This window comes from Camellia sinensis, chromosome 11, assembly GCF_055761805.1.
Source record: "Camellia sinensis isolate YWXY chromosome 11, ASM5576180v1, whole genome shotgun sequence".
Lineage (NCBI taxonomy): Eukaryota > Viridiplantae > Streptophyta > Magnoliopsida > Ericales > Theaceae > Camellia > Camellia sinensis.
Window position 1 is genome coordinate 159,805,815 of NC_138971.1, and position 18,887 is coordinate 159,824,701.

Genomic DNA, 18,887 nt, shown 5'->3' on the forward strand with positions numbered 1-18,887 from the left:
TTCCAAAACAGTCGCATCCTAATGTTGTTACAAATGAGTTTTTGTTTAAAGCTAGAAAGTACGGATACGGATACGGATACGGATACTGATACTGATATTGCGTACAATACGATACGATACGGTGATACGACAAAATTTTAAAAACTAGGATATAGATACGGTGGGGATACGTTCGTAAAAAATATTATTTTTACAATTTTTAGTAATGTAGCATGTATAAAAATAAAACTTAAAGCAAAAGATAATTTGATAAAAAAGAAAGATTCCTATAAAGCTACGAAAAATTCTAAAAATTTAAATTTAAAAAAAAAAAGAGTCAAAATTCACCTAATAACACAAATTTTAAAAATTTAAATTTTAAATAAAACAGAGTAAAAAAAAAAGAGTCTGAACTATCATCCTAACACCATTTGATTGGGACTTAAGACTTGTTTTGGTTTGGTTTGGTTTGGTCATAGATTTCAATTTTCACCTAAAATTTAAATGATGTTATGATGGAAGGGGTACATTAAAATACAAGAAAGAAGTGTGCAGACTTTACTGTAATTATTTAAAAAGTGAGGGATCAATTGTAAAAATTGGTTAAATTAAAAGACAATAAAAGGGTAACCAAAATATCATCCTATAATAAAAAAAAAGTCACGTGAATAACTCTCACATGGGTAAGGAAAAAACACAAGGAAAAAAAAGAAAAAGAAAAATCAAAACATGAACTGGGAGAGAGAGAGAGAGAGGGAGAGGGATAGGGAGAGAGACTGTGAGATCGAGCGAGAGGGAGAGAGAGGACGAACTTGATCGACAACTCCTCCTCGTCCTCCTTGCTTCTGTCTGCTGTACGTGAACCTTCCCTGCGATAGAGACGATGACGACTCCTCTTACTGCTGCTGTTCGAACCTAGGGCTTGGAGATTGGTTGATTTTTTTGTTTTATTTTACAATACTTTTGTTATTTTACAGTTTGACCCCCATTATAAGTTTTTAAAATTATTTTTTCGCCCCGCCATATCCCGATAGTATCCCGAACGTATCCTGAAGTATCCTTGCGTATCCCAAATGTATCCGAAATTCAAAAAAAAATTTAAAAAAAATATGGGATACTTCTTTGCCGTATCTGATACGTATCCCGCTGTATTGGACGCGTCTCCATATCCGATATGTATCCGACACGTGGACGAGGGTCATTTCGGAGTATCCGTGCTTCATAGGTCTAAAGTATTGGGTTGATCACAGTTTTTGCTTTCAAAGTTAGATTTAACATTTCATTATCTATAATTATTATGCACCAATTGCCTCCACACCACAGTCCGAAGTAGATAAACTATACACAAATGTGTAGGGGTGTTTTGAATTTCTGTAGTGCATGTGATTTTAGAGATAATATGAAGGGTATTTTTTATTTTTACATGTAAGCATTAGTTACATTTCTGCCTTAATTGCTGCTCGATAGATCATTAGATGTTCATTAATGTCTTGCTTGAGACGTCGGCACTCGTAATTGAATCCTATGTCATATATGATCTGTACAAAAAAACTTTAATTCATTAGCATGAAAAATGCTAGATGATGGCAAAGATATTGGGTTCAAGGGACATAGTGGCTCTTGGCTAGGCATAGCTGCATAGGTCAAGGCTAAATTTGGTTGTTTTCATTTGAGTTTTTCAACGTTTAGAAGCTCTGTAGACATTTCATTTTGCAATGATGCATTAGTGTCCTTGTGGTCTATCATCATAACTGCATCTATGATGTAGTTGCACCTTGTTTTTATGTTTTTGAATAATTGCACTCTCATAACATGAGGTTTTTTTTTTACCACAGGTTGTCTGCCATATGATCTTCACGCATTATGTTTTCTTGGTGGCTCAGCCTATGTTTAGTTTTTTTTTGTCATATTAGTATTATTAAGATTTTTTGTACAGTTCCATAGGCATTTAGTTAGTGTGATTTAAATACAATTGGGCAAAATTTTGAGGTTGAGATAGAGGGAGGGTCATTGGTATTAGTAAAAGCAAAGTACCAAAACCTTGTTAAAATGAAGCTAACAAGCAGATGATTTTCCAAAAAAACAAATAACTTGATGGGAGTGTACCTGACTTGGTCCATTTTTCAGATTGTCCAAACAGCCCCTTACTTTGCAATCAACTATTAATATAATGCATGTTTGTTGGACAGTTATTTCAGAATTAAAGGACCAATTTCAAGTAAATGAAACTACTGAATTACTACTGTTATATTGCTGTTCTACCAGATAATCCCTTGGGCTGCTTATCACTTTCCTGTTGTGTCAAACCTATTACTGTGACATTGAGGGTATACTTCAATTATCTGCTTGTGCTATATCATGCACACTATAACCTACTCAAACTCCTAATAGGGTTGTCCCAACAGGGTTATGTGATCTACCGTGTCCGTGTTAGAAGAGGTGGCCGCAAGAGGCCCGTTCCCAAGGGTATTGTTTACTGTAAGCCTACAAACCGGGGTGTTACTCAACTGAAGTTTCAGCGCAGCAAGAGGTCAGTTGCAGAGGAACGTGCTGGTCGAAAGTTGGGTGGCCTTAAAGTTCTCAACTCCTACTGGATCAATGAGGTATGTTGTTTAACTCCAAAAACTCCACTCGTCGTTCTCTCTTTCTTTGCTGACATCTTGTATTCACTATGGTTCTTTATGCCTTAATTTTTTTAATGTAGGATTCAATTTATAAGTACTTTGAGGTAATCCTTGTTGATCATGCACATAATGCTATCCGGAATGACCCAAGAATCAGTTGGATCTGCAACCCTGTTCATAAGCATAGGGAACTCCGAGGGCTCACTTCTGCTGGAAAGAAATACAGAGGTCTCCGTGGAAAGGGACATTTGAATCACGAGGCACGACCTTCTCGCAGGGCAACATGGAAGAGGAACAACACCCTCTCCCTCCGTCGCTACCGTTGATTTTGCTGATATTGCTTGGTTTCATCAAATCATTATCTGGTTTTTGTTTGAAAGATATATTGTTAGGTTTTCTTCTAAAGAGGTTGGTTTCTGAGAATTTGAAACATTTTCCATTTAATCGGTATCTTTAAGCTATTTGTAATTTGCACTGAGCTATAATAAATAAATAGTTTTTTCATATCTCTGTGACACATTGAATAAGACTTTCTTCCTAAATACAAGAATTCAAATACATGTAATGAGTGCAATGAGAAATTTAAACCCCATTTTGTATGTGTAAAAAAAAAATCGGTTGTGCTAACTTTTGCAAGCTACGTTAATTTTGAATGAATAAAACTATAACAAATTTTATGTTATTTTAAAATTTAATACACACTAGGGTTAGATTTGGTTTTAAATCCCTTTTGATTAACTTAATGATTAGCATTATGTTTTTGACTTTTATGTTTTGCAATCTTGTTAAACATGAAATTTGAGATATTTGATTGATTTGAGGAAAATAAGTTAAATTCAAAATTTTAATTAATTTATTATCATTTGTTATGGGGAAATACTTGTTTTTATATGCTTTCATAAAAAAAATTATAAATGAAATTTCATTTACTATTTTACATTTTTTTTTTAAATAAAATTTATAAACAATTTCCAAGACCACCACTCTTCTATTGTCATTGTTGCATCTTCTTTCGACAACTGTCTCCTATAATTGAGCCTCCGTTTGGGAAGTTGGTTAATTTTTTAATTTTTTGATTTTTTTTACTATTTTAACCTGGGCTAAAAAATTTGATTTGAGAAGAATTTTTTGACTTTTTAACTTTTTTGACTTTTTTTGTAAGAGAAGAATGTAATGATTATGGATTAGATGTGATATTTTGTTTGTTGTGACTAAAATAATCTATTTTATCTTTTGTAACTAAGATAACCAAAAAACACTCTTGCCAAACAAAACCTGACAATCATCTTTCACCGCTTTCAATCATCGTCTATCATAAATTATTTTTGATATTAACATGTTTTGATCAGCAACCAACTTTAAAGATTGCTCATCCTTGACAATTACATTCTGATTGATAATCACTTTTCACTATTCTCTTACTTCCAAATTTGTTTTTAAATTTTTATTTTTATAATCTAGGTATATATTTTTATATTTTTAAAAAATAAACAAATAATAAATTAAAATTTTATCAAATGGCAGTGATTGTCCAATTTCATTTTTTTAATGGCCGTCAATTATTTACTTTCCCTCATAAATAATAATAAATAAATAAAAAAGAAAAAAGAAAAAAAAAACTCAAATGACTAGGGGTGAGCATGGTCCGGATTGGACCGGATTGGGGTAAAACCAGGACCAATCCGTTATCTACGGTTCCTGAAAAATTAAAACCAATCCAATCCGTTTAAATCATGGAACCAATCCGAACCAATCCATTTAAATACGAATTGGATCGGTTTAGGACCACGGATTCACATAATTAAATAACAAAAATATATATATATATAACACTTTAATTTCATAAAAATATAAATATAGCGCTATATCATTTCCATAATAGCAACATGTTTTTCTATAATAGTGACATATTGTTCTTGAATTTAAACAACCATAAGAAAATACAAACAAAAGTAATAAAATAAGATATTATACGGTTTTAGGTTTGAGTTTAGATTTTATATAGAATAAAAGAAGATACTATGGGGGAGGATATACAATAAAAATATAGACTATTTGTATACGGTCCGGATCGGTTCCAATCCGGAACCGCGGGGTTCAATCCAGAACCAATCCGTGGACTACGGATTTTTAATTCTTCAATCCGGAATCGAACCGCAAATTCAAAAAACTAATCCAAACCTATCAGATTGGACTGAACTGGATCAGATTACGGATTTCGCAACTACAAATGACTGTCCAAATTGTGCATATATTTTCGGATGGTATCCGATTCCAGCAACACAACACAAGCGATAGTCTTGTCGTGGGAATACGAACACAACCTTCAAAAGCCCTAATAAAATCCACTCTCTCTCTCTCTCTCTCTCGTTCGCTCTTGTGTTGGCTGTAAAAGATGAAGTTCAGGGTTTTTCAGAGACTCTCTCTCATTGCCCATCATCACACACTCCTCAGTCATCTTCATCAGCAACGTCTCTGCTTCACTTCGTTTCTCAGGAAGTTTCAGACCACCCAAGCAAGATCTTCCATCAATGGCGGAAGAAGTAATAGTTCCAAAGGTAATTTATTCAACAAAACCCTTACTTTTCTTTTCCCGTTTGCCCGCCGAGAAAGTGCCTGTCAGAAATAGAAAAAAATTTAAACTTGCAATTTTTTATTTTATTTTATTTTATTTTTTTATGATAAAAATTGAACTCAACTGAACCTAGCACAACTATACGCCTTAGCATCCACCAAAAGGGGGTTTTTTTAGGGGAATTACATGCAAGTGGGAGAAAGGGGAAAAAAAAATTACTAATACATGGCGGTGCAAGAGTGTATATGGGGCGGTGCAAATGAAAGGTTGTAGGGGGTGCAAGTCACATGAGTTGGTTATTTTTTTTCCTTCTTCCACCTGCATGTAGTTTCCCTTTTTTTTTCTTTTTTTTTTTTTCTCTGGTTTTCTTGTTTTACTACTTGTGGATTTTCTTATACAATGCAAATATTTCTATGGATTATATAGAAATTTTGTCAATATTTGGTTGAGACTGTAAAAATAGTGAAATATTCAGAAGAAGAAAAAAATGGGTGTTGTCTAAATCTGATAGCAAACTGAACATGAGATTCTGGGAGGAAAAAAGTTATACTTTCATGATGCAAATTAAGAGTATAATTTTCTATGAATTCTTGCATTTTTTCACTCAATCAATATGAAAAAACAGAGGTAGCTCAATATTGGTGGGTGTGCAGGTGACTCATTTTTGGTGCCTGGTGCAACCTTGGCAACTATTGTAATGCTTGGTGCTCTTCATGCTCGTCGTCTCTATGGTGACAAGAAGGTATGTTAAACACACCTTAAAAGGAATGTTTAGCATATGTTGATGAATGCATACACGGCATGATTTGAGTAGCATTTTGGCAATACAATTTTGTTTGTTGACACAAGTTAAACTTTTTTTTGACAATATGTCAGCGACAAGTGCATAGATAGATTACAATGCACTCTCTGTTCACTAGTGTGCGTCCCATTCAAATGCCAATGGAATTGCGTTCAATGCTAACTAATTATTGGTAGCAAACTCATAATTTTTGGCTCGCGTCATTGATACATGTTTGTGGCTTAGCGAATCTTTTATTTTTTTTTGACAAGTATTTTGGTTTATGTCTGATAATCAAAATGAATTTTCTAGGTAATTGGTGTAGCTATTGTTATTCTTTCATGATCATTCGCATGTTTGAAATTTTTTTGTGTTTTGCGTGACAGCTTGAAGAGGCAAGGGAGAATGGAATTGAAATTGAGTTTCAACCCGATGTAAAAGTAATATGTCTGTTTTTACCATTTTGAAAGTTTTTGACCCTACATTTTTTCTTATTTGGCTATGTGATGTTTTCATTTTCACTTCTGACTTCTTACCAGTATTCTTGTGATCTTGACAACTTCAGGCTACATTCTTGAGATTGCTACCACTGCGCTCCATTTCCAGATTTTGGGGTTTCCTGGCTAGTATGGTGCGTGTTTTGTTATTTATCAAGAAAATTTATAGCTACATTGCCTAATTTCATGGATTCTTGATGATATCCCTTTATGATATCTACAAACAAACACTATGCTATAGATCATAATTTATGTGCCCTCATGTAGCCTGTCTGGTACCTGTTTTTATTTTTTATTTCTCTCCACTGAGAACTTTTGAAGCAACAATTTTTTGCTTTAGGAGCGTGTTTCTCTGTCCCATACATTATATGATCACTAATAGAATATTTTGGTGCTTAATGGTTCAACATTTTCTCATATTCATGTGCTTCTTTTTCTTTTCTTTTCTTTATTTTTCCCTTTAAAGCAAATTGCTAGTTCTAATGGCTTTAACCGCTGAAATGTGGCCATAGTGCTAATTATTGCCTCCTAAAAATTAAAATATGTTTTTCAGGAACTTCCTATCTGGATTCGTCCATATGTTTATAGATCCTGGGCTCGGGCATTTCATTCAAGTAAGTTCCGTTTCCCCTTTTATCTTTTGTCTGCTTAGATAGTTGATATGATTTTGATACTATAGTTACAAAAGCAATTGAGTTGGTTGATACGATTTTGAAACTCTTAGTAGTATAAGTTGCAACCAATTTATTGTTGGTAAAATGGTATGAAGGAAGAAATTATTATTATTATTTATACTGTTAGTAGTTTGATATGCAAGATAAGCCATGAAGGAAGATATTACTATTATTAATATTATTATTTTGATGTGTAAGACAATGAAGCAAGAAATTATTAGAACTGACACTCGGTTTGTATTTCAGATTTAGAAGAAGCAGCAAAACCTTTGGACAAATATGCATCTTTACGAGAGTTCTTTGTTCGCACCCTTAAAGATGGTTCTAGACCAATTGATTCTGACCCATGTTGTCTGGTAACTGGTAACCAGCTTCTTGGACATCTTGTTGGTCCAATTTCTGTTTCACTTTAAATTGTTGCTGACAATTGTATAATATCTGTTTACTCTTTGCTGTTGTGATTGTAGATTAGTCCAGTGGATGGCACTATTCTAAGATTTGGAGAGTTGAAAGGAGCAGGTTCCATGATTGAGCAAGTTAAAGGATTCTCCTATTCTGTATCTTCTCTTCTTGGTGCAAGCCCATTCCTTCCTGTGATAGCTGAGGAAGATATTCAACAAGATAGTGAGGGACAAGAAATAATTCCAAGACATGAGAATAAAAAGTCTTGGTGGAGAATTAGTCTGGCTTCTCCTAAAGTTAGGGACCCAGAACCAGCAAGGTAATTATATATATGTATCCCAACCTATTTTCATTCATCAAGCCTATTTGTTTTGGAGATTTGTGTTCATACTTTTGTGATGCGATGCATGTTGACAAGATGAGAAAAATCAAAATGCAAGTTAATCTATACATTAGATTTCCATTGCAGTCTAACAACGGGCCTTTTCTACTGTGTAATTTACTTGAAGCCTGGAGATTATCATCGAATACACTCTCCAGTTGATTGGAATGTTCTTGTTCGTCGGCATTTTTCAGGTATGGATCATGGTCATAGTCATTGAGAGCTGTATATCCAAGTATGTTAGGAAATGGTCATACGCCTATGTTGTTTTGTCTTGATTAATAATTTCTATTTCAATGACTTTTATTCAGCTTGCTTGAATTTCTTTTTGTCTTCATTTCTTTTTAAATAAATTCAATGGGGAATATACACTTGAACTTCACTTTTCAACTTGTTGGGAGAAGGGGCTTCCACTGGAAGTTACTTTTTTCTATCAAAGGGAAGAACAGAATAGGTGGGGAGTAAAATAGTATAAATGTAAGAAACTGGAACGAAGACTGTGGTGGCATGTCCATCAAGAAGTTTTTGCTAGAGATACACTTCTGTTTGATAATGGTGCTGCATTCCTTGACGATTGTCAATCATGAATGTAGCATCTGTAGAAATATCCTTTGCTTCTCTCTTCCTTGGGCCTCTTAATGCATCCTTTATCCACTTGACAATATCACATTTTAGAGAGATGTTTGGATACCAATTTTTCAAAGCCCTTTGAACCAACGAAAAGAGATGGCTCCTTCATGTCCAGATAGTGCGATCAGAAAAATATAGCAATAGATCAATAAACATTTCTTCAATGCTAGAGTACCCTCCATACCCAGTTGCCTGAGTTGCTCTCAAATTTTCACTTGTATCCATTTATGCTTATTACTTATCTGATTTATCAAATTTTGTTTGCCAATTTTCGACACTTATCATTGTTTTTACAGGTCGGCTTTTCCCTTTGAATGAACGTGCTGCAAGAACAATCAGGAACCTCTATGTTGAGAACGAAAGAGTATGTCTTATTACTCATTTTTTCTAAAATATTGCTGATCACAAAGGGTCAAATTAGCATTATATGAGGTTTAAACAATTTTTACTAATTTAAAAAGCATCAAAAGGGAGTATGATATAATTTCCCAAAATGCGTTAGTTCTCAGGTTTTATATAATTTCATAATCCTATATGCCAATATCCTTTGTCTAATTGTTGTTTATCCATTCCTATGGATGATTTGAGTGCTTCACATATTTTTATTGTTGTTTCCCCAGATTGTGCTTGAAGGCCGATGGCAAGAAGGTTTTATGGCAATAGCAGCAATAGGTGCAACAACTATTGGGTCAATTGAGGTAAAGTGTCCCTTTCTCATTACGATTTACCTTTATTTTTGTTATTTTTATTCCTCATTCTTATCCTGTGCTGATGCATGAGATCAACTTGGATTACTGTTGCTATTTTTACATCAATCTTCAGTTTTAAAATATTCTGATCAAATCTGGAAGTGTCGTAAACTTATATGCACTGTTCCTCGATGGGCTCCATCACATTTGAAATGGTTGTAATTTTGCGTATTTAGGTTCTCCTACTCAACTTGCCATTGTTGTTATTGACTTCTGTGTGAACTTGCACATGGCAGCTTTTCATTGAACCTGAACTCTGGACAAATCAGACAAGAAAGAATTTACTGCACTCGGAGCCACCTGAAGAACGGGTTTATGAACCTGAAGCTGTCGGTGTGATGCTTAAGAAAGGGGATGAGGTTAGGGATGCATTAACATTAGTTCCTTCAAAATTTGGACACTTTATAACTTGTCATCTTTATGAAAGAGCAATACTAGTAGTTTAAATTACTTCGTGTATTGATTTGTACTTCACAGGCAAACATTTACATAAACCAGGCCATTGAAAAACAAAAACAAAAAAAATATGTTATTGCATATTCAAGTATTGGAGTTACTGATATGAAATCAAGAATGTTTTTTTTTTTTTTTTCTAGATCTGCTGTCATTTGAAGTTGGTGGGTGATGTATTATTTGTGCTAAATAATTTTGGTATTATGCTTTAGTCTTTTAAAGTTCATAATAAATTCATTATATTTGGTGTCCATTCATCGTTTCAGGTAGCTGCTTTCAACATGGGATCAACAGTGATACTCATATTCCAAGCTCCCATATCAAAATCACTAGAAGATGATTCTGCTTCATCGGAGTTCAGGTTCTGTATCAAACGTGGGGATAGAATCCATGTTGGAGAAGCACTGGGAAGGTGGCATGATTCATAGCAACCAGTCCCCATGTATACGATTTAGCAAAGACTCGTTTTGTATGGCTATGATTTTGCAAATGCTGACAATCATCTTTTGAGCTGATCAAATTTTTGCTTCACGTTACTTGTAAGGATAGAGGCTATTATATAAAATTCCAGTTTGTTCCCAAGTGATTTTAACAAGCTTGAATTTTGGATTTTTGTTATGTGCATTGAGAAAAATGATTTTGAGTTGTACCTCTATAACAATCATAGAGTGATTTGGCTGCTCCAAATCATGCATGAAGAAAAGAATGATTAGAATGATGAAGACAGCTAATGCTGACATTATCAACTAGTAATGGGTCATATCCAGTGCAAAATTCATATTGTTCCCATTTGAGAAGAACCAAAAACCCCACTCATGAACAGGATGTCCATCATCCAAGTGCATTATGTGTTAGTAGGAAAGACCTACGAGAAGCATAAGAGAAGGAGATTGCATTCTAACACAAATAATCTTAACCGTGTCCCTGGTTATGAATTCTGACATTTCATGTGCAAATGACTAACCCAAAGTGTTGTAAGGGGAAGTGACACCTCCACCACAACCACTGCAAGTATATACTAGAGACCATAAAAGTCCAAACCTGTAAAACCTTTCAGAGAGCTGTACTTTGTTCACACCCATATACCAAACGGTTGAAGATCCTCGATAACTCACACCAGCACTACTTTGCTTTTGGTCATATCATGTGTCTCTTAACACGCTTCATAATTTTAGTTAAATGAAGATCTTTGCAATTTACGCAATACCTTCTCACAGAGAATCTCATACTACTATATTAGCCTACAATTATCATGAAATCACACAAGCATCGCAATCTGATCAACCTACTTAAACCTTCTAATAGCATGCCTACCGTGTATCCATCGTATGAGTTTCAAGATTGATAGAACATCATGAATAAGCTCCACGTAACAGCTCATTTCTTCAGAAGATTACACTATCAAAAACTCAAGTTACTGAAAGTAGTCTCTAAGTTCACATTTTTGGTTAAAGAAAATCAAATTTACGTAATATGGGAAAACATAAAAATTTATCAAATAATCCACCAGTTTTTACATAAATCAAGGATCACAATTCAACTTGACAGAAAACATTCAAGAATTTACAGAACCAAAACATATAAATATAATCATACCTTACAACATCATGCACAAAGACACATTATTGGAAGGACCTCCCTTTTGATTGCAATCACTCAAAACATTAATTTGTGAATTCTATTCCAAATAACGACACAAATGCATAAGTGTACTTTCAAAGAAATTTCAAGAAAAAACTGTATTTGAGTCCAAGTAAACAAGAAGTAAACATCAATAGAGCTCCCAGAAAGAAAATGAAAAGAGAGAATGATCACAAGCATTGTCATTCATAGATTTGAAGCTATAATTCCATAAAAAACCCATATGCCAGGAATTCAAGTTGAACTATTTATAGGCTCTTCTTTCTTCTTCTTGATCACAATTCAACCACCTCCACAACCCAAATGAAAAGCGATTATCTATGCCTCTTACATCAAAACTTTGTTCCTGAATCACCAAAGAAATTTAATTTCCCAATTTTAGTTTGAGACCCACTTCAAAAATCCTTAAAAAAAAAATAAAAAAAATAAAAAATAAAAAGAAGCAAAAATCAAAATCACAAATAACTACAATACATATATACATATAGACCTACGTCTGTTTGGAGTAAGAGGAAGAGGAGGGAACACGCTTGTTACGGAACATCATGAATCCGACGGGTAATACGACGCCGATCATCATGATCGCTGCTCCGATTATGTAGCGAAGAGGACTCGGTGGTTCAACCTCTATCACCCTCCTGAACTGAAAACACATACCCAATCACAAACATGTATGTACTCACTCAATATGTACGTAATTTAACCCTAGACTCCTCACATTGATCAAACAAGATCTACATTCAAACTCACAGAGAGAGAGAGAGAGAGACTTACAGGCATCGTTGGTGTATACAACAAGAGAAAGAGACGATGGAATTCCAGTGCTAGTGTGGCGATGGCTGGAAGACGACCATCTGATTACCAAATTCAGGCTTGGTTGGTTTGTCAGCGGCCCCTTTCTTCCTTTATTCTTCATTCTTTTTTTCCTGCAAATTACACAAATTTTTTTTAAAAAAAATTCATCGAGTTTGACTCAAATTTTATTTTAATTTTTATTATTTTGATTTAAATAATTGAAATTCATTTTTAATTTGGTTCTCTTTTTAAATTTTTATTCATTTGTTGGTTTGGGATGTCCTAAAAAAGTGCACTTTTTGACTTATTGGTGTGTTTGGGTTGGGTTTGGGTTGGGTTTGATGTGATGGGTTTGAGAGGTGATGTGATTTAAATAAGATGATGTGACTTAAATAAGATAGTGACTTTTTAACTTTTTGGCTTATTTAGTAGCCCGTTGTCTCTTTTGAAAACTTAATTATTTTAGTTGGTTTTTTTTGTTTTTTTTTTAGATGAAAAAAAGTTATATTTGAAATGATTTGTGATCTTTTTTGTAGTTGAATAGATAGTCATGGGAGAAAAAAATGATTGATTAACGAACAATATGTGATATTTTATTTTATTCATTAATTTAATATTTTTTATATGTATTGATGTGAGACCAGGAAAATCCTCTCATATTGATTATAGAGATCCAACAAAGAGATGAGCTTTACCCCTGTAGATCTGCAAAGATGAGCATGATTAGCGCCACCTAACCAGGGTTGTCGGCCGGAGACACTCCGATGATAAAGTTAGCCAAACAGATCAAAGAGAGAAGATCAAGGTTTAGAGAAAAGATGAGCTTTACCCTTGTAGATCTGCAAAGATGAGCATGATTGGCGCCACCCAACCGAGGTTGCTGACCGGAGACACTCCGATGATAAAGTTAGCCAAAATAGAACAAAGAGAGAAGATCAAGGTTTAAAGAGTGTGTGTGCTCTGTGGAAGGGAAAATGAGGCATACCTCTTGTGTATGGGGTCCCCTCCTTTTATAGGAGATGGATCATCTTTGTTTTGGATATTTTACCCTTATAGCTAGGATATTTTTCTGGCTCCCACAATAGCCCCAAAACTTTCGCTTTCTTTCACACAAGAAGTGGAAGTTTTTTGTTCTGAGTTCGTGGCATAAACAGATGCTACCTCCGAATCACATTGTCGAGCGATGTTGATTGAATAAATATTAGAAAAAGTATTGTTGATACATATATACGAGAACAAAACAAATGAACAAATGCAAGTATGAATGCGTATATGAATGTATGTATGTGTGAATATATGATTACTCCGAAATTATATTACATGAATTCTAAAAAAATCATATCATAAGCGATTTCATGAATTCTACATCGGAGATCTCTGTAACGATGGGCCATGGTATTATAACCCCCGAGCAAGGGTGTAGGCCGCGGTATTATCACTCCCAGGTAAGGGTGTAAGCCGCAATATTATAGCCCCCGAACGAGGGTGTAGCGTATTGCCGATTGCGAAAATTGCTTCAAAATATGGACTTTTGTGCCGAACTAGAGATATTTCTATGTGTCGAGTACGGAGAGCTCCAAAATATGGAGGCGTTTGTTGGTGTCAGGCGGCGATCAATTACAAACATTGCAAGGATAATAATTTGTGTCAATGATTGCCTATACCAAATAATACAGATATATCAGCCACAAAAAGTGGAAATCTGTAAAAGCTATAACAATGATGATGCGCAAAATATGCAAAGAACTGCTAAGTGTGTAGCCGAATGTGTAATATGAGTGTATTGCTCTAAAACTGTCGCTTGTTTGGAGCTGTATGAAAAAGAACGGGAGTTTGTAACTCAAGTAATTATCTTTGTAATGCTTGTACCAAGTGGGCCGAGTATGCATGCATAGTAGAGGTGCCGAGATGATAAACGACTGATATACCCCAAGTGGAAAGCGGAAAATGGACTAAGAAGTCCCAGTTGGCAATAAATGGCCCAGGTAACGAAATAAATGATTGGGAAAGACGAAGGATTCTTTCCTAGCCCCACGATCCGGCTGTTGAAATTGCATGCTGATTAGATATGATGTGACCGTTGAGCAATCTTGTAACGCCTAAACGTTCCAGGTCATTGATCCCAAGATTAGGCGCGAAAGGTGCGAAATTTGTAGAATTGGACTCCAATGTGATTCTGGAATTGTTGTTGATACTCGGCCGACTGGATTATTGGGGGAAGTGGGAAATATGTTGAGTACTCGGGAGTTGAGCTATGAATGCAGACGCTACCAAGTTCGTGAATCAGCAAAATTGAGTTGGGTTGCTTGGGAATGGACGACATAAAGTTCTATCGAGACAATGGGTTGCAGAGAACAGTAGTGACCCAGCTGCAGGTGTATGGATGACGCATAGGTTTTTGCACAGTAGGTTTTGACGCGGCTGAACGGAGATTAAACTGCGAAGTTGTCGAATTGAAAGCGTTGAGTAAGTGTAAGTTGTTCAGTGAGTTCGGCGATGAGCGTTAAGCCGATTAAATTGTACCATCACCACATTGAACTGTCATAGAATTAGTTGTAGAATTGCTTCCATTATTGTGAACATGTAACATTGGATCGCCATTACCCCATTGCTTGCGAATGACGTTAGTTATTCGGAAGAAATTCAGATTGGATGTTGGCCAAAAATGCCGAGGAGTAAGCCAAGAACAAATTGTTAAAACGGATTTTGTGCCCAAATATTGTTGAATGATAGTTGTTATTTGGAAGGAATTCATCCTTTGGTGACGAATGAGTCGGGCTGGGAGATAGGCAGAAAGTCGCCAAATAAGATGTAGTCGTTGAATTCAGTATTGAGCAAACTCTAGGTACGGCGACAAAAATGGTGTTTTAGTTACGATATATGGCATTGCATATAACATCTATGAATGTTTGGTATGGAATTTGCAAAATCAAATTGTACGGATGTGTTCAAAAGGCTCTAAATAGTTGGAAACGACTATTGGATAGTTGGAATCGGACTCCAGATTGCATAATTTTAGCCAAAATGGATTTGACGGCTCAGATTGGTGGAGAATTAGGCTCCACGAAGCACTGGATAATTTCCCTGACATATGTTGCATTGGACGGCTCGGCTTGAAATAAAAATAAAGTTGTTGAGATTTGAACTCCTGCCCTTATGAGGAAAGTTGAATACTTGACCACTTTGCCACCTTAGATCCTTATGTATATATTTTGCACATTATATATTTGAACTTGATTGTTCGGCTATGACAGCAGCTACTGCAATTCACAAAATAATTTCTTAAGTTGGCCAACTCCAAATCCAGTCGTCTTTTCCGGCAGAATAATGACATTGCTCGGCAAACTTCGGCGAGCTTGTACGGCTTCGTTTGAACTCCGATTGTAACGTAGTTTGTTGTGTTGGACTCGTCTCAATGAGTACTTCACACTAGTATGGTCAAAACTTGATTTCGATAACTTCAAAAATGTCAATGTATTGAAAATTTGGTCCGTTTCACAACTATCGGCAAACTTTGGTTAAATTATGGCTCCTGGTTGGCCAAGTAATTCCTGTTGTATTGTTGAAATATTGTTCACATGAAGAAGAAGGTAGACCCAGCTTGTAGAGAGAGAATAGGTACGTAAACGCGGTCAGTGACGCTTTGGCTGGCCGAAACACTTGGTTCTCGACATTGTAGCTGACATGATTAAAAATTTATGCATTGCTCATGATGATTAGCATTGCCGATGAGCTGGAGGACGGAGTTGTAACACCGATCGACAAACAAGCGGTTTTGTGCCTAAAACATGTAAACCCGATTCAATGAAAAATCGAGGAACTTGAGCGGCGTGCCGAGTAACTGGTGCCAAAACACCTGGGTCCGTCTTATTTATAATGTGACTGTGCCGAGAGCTTGGTCGGCAACACTTGGGTCCGCGATTGTGCCGATTTCATGGTCGGCACTTTTTCTTTACGGTGGTACCAAGATCTGTAATGTATATAAATTGTTGACGAGTAATATGGCCGAGGAAGTGATGTTGCCGAATGGTAGTGTCATCGTTAAGTCGACTCGTCGTTGTTGTCGAGTAGGTGTAGTTGTGAGAGCCGAATTGAGTGAGCTTATGATCACGATGTTGTTGACGACTCGGCAAGCTTGTTATGGATGAGCAATATCTTCCTGGAATGTAGGGGCTTTTGGATGTACCGGAACTCTTGGTCGGCGATTTCTCTTAGCTTCCCGGTGTGCCGAAACACTTGGGTACCAACTGAATTTACTGAAACGAGGCAGCGAAAGCATTGATCTTTGACAACTCGGCAAGAGGAATTTTGGTCATTTGCTATTCACTACAAGCATTGATCTTTGGTCGGCAAAAAGAATTTGGCTATTTGCTACAAGCATTGATCTTTGGTCGGCAATAAGGAATTTGGCTATTTGTTATTTGCTCCAAGCATTGATCTTTGGTTGGCAACTCGGCAAGATCAATTCGCCTATTTGCTAAGAGTTTGGCAATTGTAGTCGTTTGGCTATTCGCGGCAGTTCAATGACCGTGCATGGCCGTTGAGCTTGATGGTGTAGTTCGACTACATTCTTGAGGATTGTAATTGCTAATGTGAGTGCATGGTATTCCCTACGAAGGATCCAAATAGCCTTGGTGCTCATTGTTCTTGCCGAATAGCTTCCTAGAAAGGGAAATAGTGTCGTTGAAGCTTCAAAGCATGGTTGCCAACCTTTTTCTTTGTAATCATTGTTGACAATCAACAGTGGGGCAACTCTAAAATAAATCTTGTGAGACAATAAATAAAGACCCAAGGGTGGGTTTAGCCGAACAACATGTATTCCATTGCCGAAAAGCTACTTTTATAAAGAAGAAAGAACGATCCAATTTTAGAGAGAGAAAATCAAGACGCAAAAGTAGACCCATAAAGTCAATGGTGTTAAAACTTTTTCATCAAGATTCACAGTGTAACAACCCTCGTCACTGTTTACTGATTAACCAATGATTACTATTAAACTGAGACTGATTATGATTGGTAACTGAATTGATTGAAGTACTGAACTAACTGACCGAAATCTGGAACTGAATTGATTAAGTATACCTGTTTAATTGTATGTCTATCTGTTGACTGTTTGATTATCTGTTCATGCCTTTGTGTTTAAATTGTGAATTGAAGGCCTTATCGGCGGCCGAATCTGAAATTGATTGATGATTTGTGATCCTTAGAATTAATGTGATTTTATGGTATATTTATTTGAAAACTGATTTGGTATGATTAAATTAGATTAAATATTGATAAATTGCATAGTTTGGCTTAATTGCCAAAATGCCACTTAGTGGCCACTAACTCACACGTTTAGAGGCTTGCACACTTTGACACAACACACTTCATCAGCCATTTGTTGTCTACAACCGACCTCATAGGGAGAGGGTGAGAGAATTGACTTGATCTTGAGGGTTTGGCTAGAGAACTTGAAGGAATTGTTAGAGAATTGTCAAATTGAGCTCCTAGACCTTGGATACAAGACCTAAGGTAGTGTTATTACCCTCTTGTTTGTGAGTTGAACTTGTTCTTACATGATTCATGTCAAATTTAGTGGATTAAGTCATGAAATAGCTTCACATGTTGAAATATAACTTAGTTCATGCATGCATGGTTGTATTGATGAATTTTAAATTGTTTTCATGGCGAATTGTCACATGCATGTTCATAATTAAGCTTAAGTCCATGATTTCGTCTTGTTTTTGGAACAATTGGCTCAGTTGAGCTAGCATTTGAAGCTTTGAAATAGTTTAAATTCATGCATGTTATGTTTGAATTATATTCTTGAAAATTGGTTTGAAATTGAGTTGTTTGAAACACCCTTGGGCTTTGATTTTACAATTGAGCTTTGGAATCAAGTTAAACTATGAGTTTTGGGATGTTTTCTGGAAAATTGGCCCAAGAGGATCGAAATTTATGTTTTAAAAGTTGAATTTGAGCTTGAGGTTCAAATCTGGGAATTCCAGATTTTGAACTCACGCTCGAGCGGGGTGACTGGCGCTCGAGCGTGTAATTCGTGCTCCCAGTACTTTGCACTGTTTTGAAGTCCGCTCGAGCGGGATAATTGACGCTCAAGCAGGACATTGTGTCTCATGCTCGAGCGGGTATCGAGCGCCCATCGAGCGTGATTTTCACACATCCAGCACTTTTGACTGTTTTGCTGAACGCTCGAGCGGGTAATTCTACGCTCGAGCGGATACCTTTGTCTGCATGTCCGCTCGAGCGGGTAAACCTACGCTCGAGCGTGACCCTTGTTTTCTGAAAATTCTGAAAATGCTTTTAAAGTGCATTTTTGCATCCTCATCCCATCCTAGGCATTCTTAGGCCTAGTTTAAGACATCTTAATGAGGATATAGATGTAGAACACACCGAGGCAAATTAGGGATTAAGCTATTATCTTTCCCAACTGTGTAGCTTAGTGTGTGTTCAATCTGTAAACTGTGTAGGGTTGGCGACTGGGGACGCGCTCTAGCTTTACTGTAGCCCAGAACTCTGTGAGTAACAACTGTGTAAAGATATGTTCAAAATGATTATCTTCTGAACAATTGAACTGTACTGCTTTCGGAACTGTTACTGTTAATTGAATGAATGTATGTCCTATATTCTGAACTGTATTGTGGCATCCTTAGCAACTACTGTTTATTGTTACTGTTATAGAGATCTCTGTCGGTTACCTTGTTGGAA

General features: G+C 36.0%; 2 protein-coding genes across 3 annotated transcripts; both read left to right on the top strand.

The window, feature by feature from the left end:
- The first annotated feature begins 662 nt into the window (after positions 1-662).
- On the top strand, positions 663-3,161 carry LOC114270402 (large ribosomal subunit protein eL15z-like). 2 transcript variants are annotated; one of them, XM_082896599.1, is made up of 3 exons: positions 663-2,306; positions 2,385-2,582; positions 2,684-3,161. In XM_082896599.1, the coding sequence occupies exons 1-3, from the start codon at positions 2,202-2,204 to the stop codon at positions 2,927-2,929; spliced, it is 549 nt and encodes a 182-aa protein (XP_082752725.1). In that variant the 5' UTR covers positions 663-2,201; the 3' UTR covers positions 2,930-3,161. The 2 variants fall into 2 exon arrangements, with proteins under 2 accessions (XP_082752725.1, XP_082752724.1); XM_082896598.1 differs by having other exon boundaries at positions 664-2,582.
- Positions 3,162-4,854: 1,693 nt separating this feature from the next.
- PSD1 (phosphatidylserine decarboxylase 1) lies at positions 4,855-10,328 on the top strand. The gene is made up of 12 exons (XM_028212294.2): positions 4,855-5,161; positions 5,832-5,920; positions 6,346-6,399; positions 6,525-6,590; positions 7,010-7,070; positions 7,377-7,486; positions 7,598-7,851; positions 8,002-8,108; positions 8,841-8,908; positions 9,165-9,242; positions 9,530-9,652; positions 10,013-10,328. The coding sequence occupies exons 1-12, from the start codon at positions 4,999-5,001 to the stop codon at positions 10,172-10,174; spliced, it is 1,335 nt and encodes a 444-aa protein (XP_028068095.2). The 5' UTR covers positions 4,855-4,998; the 3' UTR covers positions 10,175-10,328.
- The last annotated feature ends 8,559 nt before the right edge of the window (positions 10,329-18,887 follow it).

What these genes read in the sequence shown, in the direction of transcription:
- PSD1 (XM_028212294.2), top strand. Translation starts at nt 4,999, where the DNA reads ATGAAGTTCAGGGTTTTTCAGAGACTCTCTCTCATTGCCCATCATCAC. An exon ending in GGCTCGGGCATTTCATTCAA is followed by an intron (nt 7,071 to 7,376) that starts GTAAGTTCCGTT and finishes TTTGTATTTCAG; the next exon opens with ATTTAGAAGAAGCAGCAAAA. An exon ending in TGCTTAAGAAAGGGGATGAG is followed by an intron (nt 9,653 to 10,012) that starts GTTAGGGATGCA and finishes TCATCGTTTCAG; the next exon opens with GTAGCTGCTTTCAACATGGG.
- LOC114270402 (XM_082896598.1), top strand. Translation starts at nt 2,202, where the DNA reads ATGAAACTACTGAATTACTACTGTTATATTGCTGTTCTACCAGATAAT. An exon ending in ACTCCTACTGGATCAATGAG is followed by an intron (nt 2,583 to 2,683) that starts GTATGTTGTTTA and finishes TTTTTAATGTAG; the next exon opens with GATTCAATTTATAAGTACTT.